Raw genomic sequence first — 12,183 nt, forward strand, 5'->3', positions numbered from 1 at the left:
CTAAGAGGTCTGTAGGGGGCGTGCATAAGCACACCAACATGCCTACCATCCCTGTCCTATTGTTTCTTTTATTTTTCTTATATGTACCCAGTTCATGTATTCATAACTATGTATATACTTATACCTATTATCTTGTATGCAATTGACAAATCAAAATAAATAAATAAATAATAAAAATAAAATAAATAAATAAATAATATCTGTTTTTACCAAGCAATCCCTGATCTACCAAGAAATAAGAATATTTGCATCATGGCCTGAATAACATAGTGCAAGATGCAGTGTTGAATCACTGTCCTTTTTTAGTCCAATTAATCACAAGAAGGATGGAGAAAAGATGAATCCTGCCTAATATCTTGTGTGCATAATTCCAATTAATTCAGGAAGACACTTGATTCATGCTCCAAACATGATCTTCCATCATTACTTTCATTACTTTCAGTCATTTACTTTCTTTTGCTACCCCGGGGTGGTATAATTGTCGTGCTTAAGTAATACAAGATATCCATGCATAATCTACAAGCAAAATAATAGACTCAAGCTGTATTAAACAGCTGAACTTACACAAGCTCCAACTCACCAAATTTTTATCATGCAACAGTACAGATGGAGATCCATTTCACTCTTTAGAGCTACTATCCCCTGGTTCCATGTTTAACTGTTGTGCCTATCAAAATATTCATTTTTGTTTGGGGGGGGACTAAAGAGAAGAACTTTTTACACTCCTCTTATTTTACAACAGTATTTTTCTTATTTCTTAGCTCCTTACAAGACAGAATTTGTTCCTTTCTTTGTTTAAGTCTTTTTTACAATACAGATAGTCCTCGAAGTATGACCATGTATGTTGCTAGGTGAAACATTGTTATGTGAGTTTTGCACCATTTTGCACCATTTGACAACCTTTCCTGCCATGGTTGTTAAGAGAATCACTGCAACTGTTAAGTTAGTAACATGATTGTTAAGTGAATCTAGCTTTCCTGTTGACTTTGCTTTGTCAGAAAGTCACAAAAAGTGATCATATCACCCCAGGACATTGCAACCGTCATAAATATAAGCCAGTTGCCAAGCATCTGAATTTTGATCATGTGATCATGGGGATACTGCAACGGTCATGTGAAAAATGGTGATAGGTCACTTTTTTTCAGTGCCATTTTAACTTTGAACAGTCATTAAATGAACTGTTGTAAGTCAAAGACTACCAGTAATGCAATGAAGTGGCCCATTATAAAATCCCAACTCTTATCCTGAAATTCAAATCACTGCCTTTACCACAAGAGTACGAGAAAGAACTAAAGGAGACATCTGAGATGCTGCCTCTGTCTGCTACTTCCAACATTTGCTATTGAAATATTATGGTCTCTTTCAAGACAATTACTAGCATATTCTCCTTCTTACCAGGGGGCTTTTCTGGGATGACACTTAGTTGCTATACCTGTACTCCATTGCATTTGCTGCTGTTTGCTTTTCAAAAATATTCCTCTTTGGAATAAAAATGGGGTGGCTGATATCAGCTACTGAGGGTGAGGAACCTATAACTATGAGAATTACATATTGTTATAGTTGTAGTTTTTCATCACTTCATATAGAAATATTGGAGTTGTGATGGTTGCTCCAAAACACTATTCAAATACAGAAGGGTACACAATTAAAAACCAAACAGATTGGATAAGACTGAACAGTGTCAGTTTTAGCTCTAACAGGTACCACATGTTATGCTACACATGATTGCGTTGTGTGAAGTACAGATGAATTCATACCCAATACCTACTAAGTAAAAAGTGTTATGAGTTTGCAGCAAAATTCAAATCCAGAAAAGACACAGATGACTGACTCGGCAGGATACATTAACTTCCTTTTGTATAAAATAAGTAAATGTACAATACCAGTACATTTACTTATTTTATATAAGTAAAGGTTTATATAAGTAAAGGTTTCAAGCAAACACAAATAGAAGCAGATACATTACAGCTCCAGTTCAGAGCAGAACTCTAGTTTCAGCAAGCAAGCAAATTAGTTTCTCTTTCACTTTAATGCTGAGCTCAGAACAGAGAAAAACCATGTCCAGATTCTCTCTTTTAAGTTTCAGGTCCCAACTCAGCTCTCATTGGCTGACCTTGTTACTAAGCTCTATTGCAGTTTATGAATACACTCTGAAAAAAGACTGCAGTGAAATCAAACAGCAAAGTAAACTATATGATTTATTTGCACACAATGATTAAGAACAGGTTCACAGAACTGAAAACTCAATTTAAAATGAAATGCCTGAAGAATGAGAGCCAAAATTGAGCAAGGAGAACAACAGGTAGGGAAGTAAAATTAGATCTGCAAGTAAGTTCCAGAGAGATGCAACACAGACAGTTGTTTCTTCATTACACACATCTGCCATACTGAACCTTTAAATTTATCATTAATGGCCTGAGCCACCTGACCATTATTTTTATGTTAGTTGGTCTCTTTTCTTTAATGGCCCATTTAATTCCCAACAATAGCCTCCCCTCCATCACAGAGACAGTTCATTTACTCTTTGGACAAGGATTTCAGAACTTCTGTTCCAATCTTCTGTTAAGTTTTTTACGGCAAGAAAGACCGGAAACAGATCAGCTTATCTGAAGAACAATAAGAACTTCTATTATGTTCTGTAGAAAAGCTAAAAAGCTAAATACTTTGAAAACATTCCAATAACTGCTATGTATGAAATGCAATTCTATATGTATATATAATGAAATCAAGATTAATATTTGGTTGCTTTCTCTCATTGTAATTACTCTCAGTGTAATGAAACAATTGTCTTTTATCTGGATGTAAATGGTAACTGGCCATTCCAGAGCTATGGAAGACTGCGACCCAAACTACATCCTCCTACATCAAGACAATGTCCACAAAAGCATGTGTACATGTAAAGTTTGGGGGACAATCCTGGACTTTGATTTCATTATACTGTAGAGGGAAAATGATCTGTTGCGTATAAGGCTTTACTCATGGCTGCAATAAAAATTCTAATCTAATACAATTTTATCTACTAAATAAAATACTTAATCTTGTGTTAAGTCAAACTGGTAAATATAAATCCTTTGAACTATATGTGTAAGTTGCACTACAAGCTCACCTAACACTCTGTAACACATATTTCATATAAACTGGTGGACTTACATTATGATCACATACTTACACAAGCACACATAATTTTCCGTACTATTCTTCTGAAATAAGAACTCAGAAAACAGTTTTAAAATTATTATTTTTTTCTGTTCACTTATGATATGTTTTATATGTTCTCAAGCTATTCAGTTTATAAGGGATGATTGGTAAATATTTATTGTTTTCTACCTCTAAAGAGTAAACTTCAAAGTTACATTTCTCCTCTAGGGTTTCTTAAGCTGATCAAACAAGCTGAAATAGTAATCATATTGATGGCAAAATAAATCATAATGAATATGAATTTATTATTTAACAACTAATTATGGGGAAAGGGGATTTTTTATTTAAAACACTTCTCAGAAATTTAAAACTTTATGCAAAATGTTGTTCAAGTCATGCCTGCTTGGGGAGAAAGGACACAATTATCTTGATAATACATTTATATTAAGAATTGAAGGGAAATTTAAAATACATAAGTTGTGCACATAAGTCTTAATGTAGATTTTTTTATATATGAATAAATATATTGGCATAAGCAAAAGACCTGAGAAAAAAATTGTAATATTTTATTTTATGCCTTTAAAAGAGCATTTACTCCTGGAGACTGCCCATACTATTCCCTGACATTTTCATGGCATGATTTTAGAAGTGATTTGCTCTTATCTTCTTCTTCCTACAGCTGAAAAAGAGTAACTGGTCTAAGGTCATCCAGCTGGTATTATGTCTATGGACAGACTAAAAATCAGGCTCTCCTGATTTCTAGCCTTACCACTCCACTAAACTAGTTTTCTAATATTATATAATATACAGGTGAAACTCAAAAAATTAGAATATCATGCAAAAGTTCATTTATTTCAGTAATGCAACTTAAAAGATGAAACTAATATATGAGATAGACTCATTACATGCAAAGCAAGATAGTTCAAGTCTTGATTTGTTATAATTGAGATGATTATGGCTCATGATGATTATGGCTCATGAAAACCCCAAATCCACAATCTCAGAAAATTAGAATATTGTGAAAAGGTTCAATATTCTAGGCTCAAAGTGTCCCACTCTAATCAGCTAATTAAGCCATAACACCTGCAAAGGGTTCCTGAGCCTTTAAATGATCTCACAGTCTGGTTCAGTAGGAATCACAATCATGGGAAAGACTGCTGACCTGACAGTTGTACAGAAAACCATCACTGACACCCTCCACAAGGAGGGAAAGCCTCAAAAGGTAATTGCAAAAGATGCTGGATGTTCCCAAAGTGCTGTATCAAAGCACATTAATAGAAAGTTATGTGGAAGGGAAAAGTGTGGAAGAAAAAGGTGCACAAGCAGCAGGGATGACCACAGCCTGGAGTGGATTGTCAGGAAAAGGCCATTCAAAAGTGTTGGGGACTTTCACAAGGGGTGGACTGAGGCTGGAGTCAGTGCATCAAGAGCCACTACACACAGACGGATCCTGCACATGGGCTTCAAATGTCGTATTCCTCTTGTCAAGCCACTCCTGAACAACAAACAACATCAGAAGCATCTTACCTGGGCTAAAGAAAAAAAGAACTGGTCTGTTGCTCAGTGGTCCAAAGTCCTCTTTTCTGATGAGAGCAACTTTGGCATCTCATTTGGAAACTAAGGGTCCTTGGGAGCCAATGACCCAGAGTCTGGAGGAAGAATGGAGAGGCACACACTGCAAGATGCTTGAAGTCCAGTGTGAAGTTTCCACAGTCTGTGTTGATTTGGGGAGCCATGTCATCTGCTGGCATTGGTCCACTGTGCTTCATTAAGTCCAGGGTCAACTCAGCTGTCTACCAAGAGATTTTGGAGCACTTCATGCTTCCTTCCACAGACAAGCTTTATGGGGATGCTGACTTTATTTTCCAGCATTTTCCTCTGCCAACAGCACCAAAACCTGGTTCAATGACCGTGGGATTACTCTGCTTGATTGGCCAGCACACTTGCCTGCCCTGAACCCCATAGAGAATCTATGGGGCATTGCCAAGAGAAGGATGAGAGACATGAGACCGAACAATGCAGAAGAGCTGAAGGCTGCTATTGAAGCATCCTAGTTTATTGAAGCATCCAGTGCCACAGGCTGATAGCTTCCATGCCACACCGCATTGAGGCTGCAAAAGGGGCCCAAACCAAGTACTGAGTACATCTGCATGCTTATACTTTTCAGAGGTCCGATATTGTTCTATGTACAATCCTTGTTTTATTGATTGCATGTAATATTCTAATTTTCTGAGATTGTGGATTTGGGGTTTTCATGAGCTGTAAGCCATAATCATCTCAATTATGACAAATCACAGTTTGAACTATCTTGCTTTGCATGTAATGAGTCTATCTCATATATTAGTTTTACCTTTTAAGTTGCATTACTAAAATAAATGAACTTTTGCATGATATTCTAATTTTTTCAGTTTCACCTGTAGATATACAGTATTTCCTGAATTGTTTACTGTAATGTTAATGTAGAAGACAGATAACTAGAAAACTGGTAATTTAAGTCTATACAATGCCAAGAAATCAGGTTCTCTTGAAGATTATACAGTTTTTTATTCTGGAAAACTCAAGAGCTAGGTATTTAATAAGTCTCTATCAGTTCTAAATTAGTTGCATATACTGTTAGTCCTTTGTTTCTGCTGTAGAATATTATTCTCAAACGACTGTCACAGATTCTGTCTGCACTCTACTTTCTCTTTCAGATGCATCACACAGCATCTGCTCTGGTTTTTGAATCCCATTGCACTCAGTATTAAAAAAAGCTGTTCAATCTTATCTGCAGAAACTTGCATTTTTTGACATCATTCTACAATGTAAATCATTTTGTAATCTTCCCATTGCTTTTTCTACAGATTGCCCCACAAACTCAGCAATTTCTCTTTCAAATTAAACCAGCTGAGAGTAGCATCTGGAATGATATTTCCTTACTTTTTTCCCACATGTTGATGATTCTCTTGTCTAACAGAGACTTTATTTCAACTTTCTTCAATTTTGGTTTATTCCAGATGTGTTGGCACTGCAACATCCAGAATTTCTAGTCTGGGGAAAGTTGTAATCAATCAATAATGTTGGTATACATACATATACTAATTTTCTAAGATAAATGAAACATAACAAATCATAATATGTGCTATATTTCTATTTCTGAAAAGAAGAAAAAGAAAGCAGGGCTCAAAAAGGATGAAAAACTATAATCATATTTCTAGTATTTTTATCAGCACTGATAACAGTATCTGTCCTGCTTTGCAGTTACCTAAATTGCATATGAATGTGTGGTAATACTAAGGGAGGACATATACAGTGGTGGTATGCTACCGGTTCTGCTGTAGTAAAAAAACAAACTACCGGTACAGCCAAACCAATTTCCTAATGAGTGGATTTGCCATGTAGCCACAATTCATAGAATCTACTGTCTATCTTCCCTTGTTCTAAGTGTTCTGACCCAGTCTTAGCAAGTAATGATAAGCCACTTACTCACGAATACAAACAAACCCTTTTCAAACAGGGTAGGAACAGTCTTTCATTCATGTGGATAAACAAAAATCAAACGTGATTAGTTCCAACAGACGAGGCCAAGAAATCTGAATTGCTTGCTAAAAGTGAACAGTTGTCTGTGATTACTAGCCACTCCCAAACCCCTACTTCCCAGCCAGGGAGGGGCTGGCTAGCATTCACTTCTGCTTTTCCTTGAAAGATGGCTTATTGTTTTCCTTTGCTCTCCTATCTTTTCCACTCTGTGCATATGTACGTCTGGGATGGGCCCAATCTGTTCCTCCCTCTCATTTATCTCAGGCCCCAAGGATAGCTATCTCTCCATCTGGGGGAGGACAGAATGCCCTGGCTCTGCCTCTGCCTCTGATTCTGCTTCCTCATCAGAGCCTTCCAAAGGCTCCAAAGTTGACCTAGGCTCTCGCTCCACTTCCTCTGACTACAAGTCCAGTTTGGCTCATCACTAAGAGTGAATATTAAATTTCAAGGCATGCAGATCAATTATAAATAATTATCATGACAACAGTTAAATCAAAATAGCTGTTAGATCTAGATACAATAATACTTAGAATAATCCACCAAAGTAACATATTCATAAATAACTTACATATTGCCTTTGATAGATATCCAAGGCCAAGCCAATTATTTTTTTTCTCTATTACACCTATTCTACATCTGTATTGAGTTCAGAATTCTCTTTACAAAATCTGGCAACTATATTTCATGGGAAATTCCCACCTACCCTTGTTGTTTTCACTTTATTCCCAGATGAACAGCTCCACCCTTTTCGATCTGGGAGGACTTTGCATTCCTCCCCTTCAAGACATGGTTGCATGTGGCACCACCATTTTTGTTCTACAATTGAGGCTAAAGAAGAGGGAGAGAAAAGCCTATTGTTTTTAATTAAATCTTTTTTGCCTTAAATCAGAGAAATATTATCAGGATGAATATACAATATATACTGGTGATGAATATTAATACTGTACTGAGGTACTGTTAAATTTATATACTACATTGGACTAAAATAGTATTTGATCTCATCCATCATACTTTTTAAAAAAGTTTATAAGACATATGTGTGCATTGTATGAGCAAAATATTCCTGGCTGGAGTTTCTGTACCTTCTGATGTCTGCTATTTGCATCAGAATAAAACAAAAGGTAGTCTGATGTGCAAATAAACAAAATAAACTTAATACAATTCCTACTATAAAGGCTATATGGCCATTCATTTTTCATAAGGGCTTTATTTCATTTTCAGACTTCATAATTTATATCAAAATTTCTAGTTATCTTTCATTTTAAGTACTTTCACCATACTCCCAAGCCTTCTTCTCTCTCTCTCTCTCTCTCTCTCTCTCTCTCTCTCTCTCTCTCTCTCTCACACACACACACACACACACATTTCAACAATTGTTTTCATTTAAAAGAATCAATCTTAGAAGAGCTACAACTCAAAAAGAAAGAACAAAGCACCAAAGATATCGCACCATCAACACAGGAAGGAGCTGCTCGAGTGGTACCTGCTACCTGACCAGGAAAGCAGGAACACTTGACTGTCTGTGATCTTTCTTCTATTTTATTCTTATTACAACATCGGTGGAGAGCCACCACTTCACAAGTTCCAGTTTTAACATGATGAGCTGTAAAAAGAAGATGTTGAGAGAAGTAATGATTCAACATAATTAAGAAGGACATACAAATTGGAACTTACTTGCATTGCAAATTTCATTAGAAATACTAATGAATGGGTCTTTTAGTTTTCCCTAAACTGAAACATTTATAACTCTTTAGGTCTCAAAAAAGGAAAAGAAGGGTGTTCATTTGACATATCACACTGTGTGGCAAACAACAAATTACAGTTAACAACAAAACACTATCAAGAAACCAAACCAGATCAATTTTCTGTTTAGTTATCTTATTGCTCATCTGAAATGTGTAGAATGTTACACAAGAATCCTTCCATTTTAGTGGCTGTAACAATACAGTAATTACCTAATTAATATATCTCTCTAAAACCTGTTGCCCATTATTCTTCAAACTAGGATTAGCTCTGAGCATATCGGTCAAGCACTTCTGCATTCATCCAGTCCTCTCTACCATTACCAGTCTCCCTTTTTTCCCCTCTCTTTCAGATAAACAGTGAGTATTTGTGGTCCATGGGTTTCCTCTATCATCTTTGTCATCTTATTTGGAATTCCTCTATGCATGGCAGTATCTCTTTAATTTTCTCAGAAATTTGATGGAAATTACTACTGGCCAGCCTGGTTCCAGGTTTTCTAATAATATATATAATTATCTCTGAAGGCAGAATAACTAATATGATGCTTATTGAATTATCATTAGTAAGTTACAACTTTACTCCATCAAAGACTCAAGAATATGGTGACATATAAGACAAAGACTGCCGTAGATTAGAAACTTTCAATTTCTCAACAAATATTTATTACAAAAATAAAAGTAATCTAGTTTTTCTTCTGATTATGTAGCTCTTTCCATTTACCAAAGAATATATAAATAAAATCCAGGTTACTAGGCTAACAAAGAAATATAGAAAATTCTGAACATTAATTAATAATTATTATTCTTAGTAACTTCCATCTGATAGTCTTATGTTGAAATGGAAGGTTTAAATGCAGAAACTGATGCATAACAGAATATCTTAAGAATAATGGATATAAAGAGTGGGCAAAGCAGGTAATCTATGAAACTACATGGAGGGGTCCAAATTTTTCTGTTTTTTTTTAGGGGGGTTGTCCTGGTTATTAAGATTATACTAGCACACATACATATTTATTACTTAAAATGTTATGTTAAACTTACATAATGGTCCCATGCATACTCCCACTTCAAAATACCAGGAAAAGTTCAAATATTGGTTTTGAGGGCTACTTTTGAGGGCTCTTTGAGCTTAGACTATCTGTCTCTGATTTAATACAACCAACTTTTATATTTCAGCTTTGTGTCACAGTGGTTAGAATGAAGTACTGCAGGCTACTTCTGCTGATCACCAGCTGCCAGCAGTTTGGCAGTTAAGGCAGTTTGGGTCTCACCAGCTCAAGGTTAACTCAGCCTTCCGCCCTCCCGAGGTCTGTTTTTGCTGGCAGAGGGTCTCCGGAGGCTATCGTAGCCAAAAACGGAGTTCGGAAGCCTGTTTTTGCTGGCAGAGTGCTCAGATCAGTACAGGCTTCTGAACTCCACTTTTTAAACTTCATAAACTTATGAAGCATTTCTACCAAAAGATGACAGAGATAGAGTGAAGTTGGGTACAATATTTAACTCATGAAAATAAAGGAAGCTTATATAACAGAGGAAATAGAATAACATTTATTACATAAAACAATTTTGGTCTCTGAAATGTTGATCTCCTAGTTAGATTTCAGGAGTGACAAAAAAAAATCTAACTCAACTGCAATCTCTCTGTTATTTTACCCTTTTGAGTCTGAACATACCAACCAGATAAGTCATGAAAGCCTCTGTATATAGATAATTCTCTTCAGTCTCCTCCCTTCCTGAAAATACATCCATTATTGGGCATTACAGATTACTTACCACACAGCCCTTTTTCCTTATTCTGTATTTGACCACTTTTCTGTAAGAGCCCAGAAATACATGCCAATTTTGGGCTGAGACTAATAACAAACCAAGAACTGGCCAGAAACAATATAATACTCTATGTACAAGCCCACCTCTGCTCCCCATTATGAAGCATAAAAAATAATCCCTTCCATTTTCAGTTTTCTCAGAGATTAAACTAGACTGAAAGTTCCTCTGTGAGTTTATTTGCTTTTTTAAAAAATCACAGTTTCTATATGAACTTTTTATTTAGAAATATTATGCATACAACCTTTTGTTCATGTCCCCATATCCCAGGAAAAGAGGGAAAAGAGAAGTTGAAATAACAGTTGTTTCCTTGATGGAGCATATTCAACAGATTTTTTTTATGTGAGTGAGGAAATCCGTACCTCAACAATTAGCTTCCAAAGATTATTTGAAATAGTATAGTATAATAGTAGTATTATAATAAAGTATAATAAATATAATACTTAACGTGGTTCATAGAGCAAGTTCTCATATATTGTCTTTCATGGCATACCCACCACAAGAAGGATACCTAGTTGCATCCAAGATGCAATATTTTATTAAGATTCATGAAAGATAGTAAAGATACTTCACATTTCCTCCCCCAAATAAACCTAAAATCTTTTATAGCCCTTAGAAACTGTTAATGAATAGCTTACAATGGTCAACTTGCCAAATCTGTTGCATTATGCCAGGAATAAATCATCATCTTGTCTCCACTCCACCAGCTATTGTCATCTGTACAGGAAGATTTTTGTCTCTTTGGCAAACAATCAAGAAAAACTGCTTTGTAATTGTATTATCAAGATAGAAATTTCCTAATGTCCCAAAGAAAAGGTACAGATATCCCAAGTTGGTCTTCTAAATACAGAAATAAATTTCATGTTAAATTAACTCAGCTGAGTGGAAATAGCTGCATTAACAGAAAACTGGCCCAAATTTATCACAACAAATTCAGATTTATCTTAATCAACTATGCAAAACCAAAATCCATCAATGAGAGCAATAAAGTTTATTGTACTTTCTTTATTTAGATAATGTGTATGGCAAGTAAACAGGATTTTAGTATGGAAAATTCTATGTGAATATGGAGTTGGAAGTTGATTGCTAATAGACTACTAATAAGTATACATTGGAAGGAAATCATATATGAGATTAAACAAAATTATATGTTATGTCCTTAATTAAATGGTTTTTAATGTATTTCTGGATAAATATTAAGGGACACTTGTGGAGTTGTTCATATTTACTCAGTTGTGCTGAGTAAATACAAACAAAGCTGAATTGTTAGCTCAGAATCCAAATGATTTGCAGCAAATGTTAGATATATTGTATGACACAAGAAAGATTATAGATCTGAAAATCAAACTCCAAAATAGATATGTTGACAAGATAAATAGAAAAGTTTATGATGAAAAACTGAAGAAAGTAGATGAAGTTGTATAGTGTTATATAATTACTACTAGATATGGAAAATGGAGTGTTAGGATTGGTAGAAAAATAAACATGTATGTAGACCATTGCGCAAAATGAATATTTATTAAAAGAAGCAATTATTTCTTTAATATTTATTAAAAGAAGCTTCTTCTATTTTTTCATGTAGTAAGCAGGGTTGGATTTGTTAAGAGAAATATAAAAGTTAAATGGAAACTGTTGTGATAAGGCAAGAAGAGTTGGGATCAAGAATGAATAGATGTTAAATGAATTTTATTGAATTATTGATAAGTACAGAACAAGTACACTGAATGATGTTAAATATAGCATGAGACCAAGCTGCTCAAATACATTATTTACACTTACAAATTTTAACTGTTTTAGGTAAGCCCCTTCTTTTAGATCTACCTTAATCAAAAGCATGTTTTCTTGCTTAGAGCATTCTCCCATAGAATCTCATGTTATCTTATTTTTGAAATTTTTCAGTAAAATGTTTTGATGAATGTAAGAATGTTTGTTCCTGAGTTGGATTGTTGGCATCTGTCTGATT

The 12,183-nt window shown here is 35.0% G+C and overlaps 1 protein-coding gene across 2 annotated transcripts in view; it reads right to left on the reverse strand.

The window, feature by feature from the left end:
* The window catches only part of TAFA2 (TAFA chemokine like family member 2), a 63,360-nt gene that overhangs the window by 21,445 nt on the left and 29,732 nt on the right, over positions 1–12,183 (reverse strand). For both annotated transcript variants that reach the window (XM_087934431.1, XM_026703922.2), the window contains 2 exons: positions 8,108–8,260; positions 7,361–7,485 (listed from right to left, as the gene is read on the reverse strand). In XM_087934431.1, the coding sequence (XP_087790557.1) occupies positions 7,361–7,485; positions 8,108–8,260 (278 nt within the window). The remainder of the gene's footprint in view (positions 1–7,360; positions 7,486–8,107; positions 8,261–12,183) is intronic.

This window comes from Pseudonaja textilis, chromosome 5 (assembly GCF_049901715.1).
Source record: "Pseudonaja textilis isolate UNSWEBS1 chromosome 5, rPseTex1.2, whole genome shotgun sequence".
Lineage (NCBI taxonomy): Eukaryota > Metazoa > Chordata > Lepidosauria > Squamata > Elapidae > Pseudonaja > Pseudonaja textilis.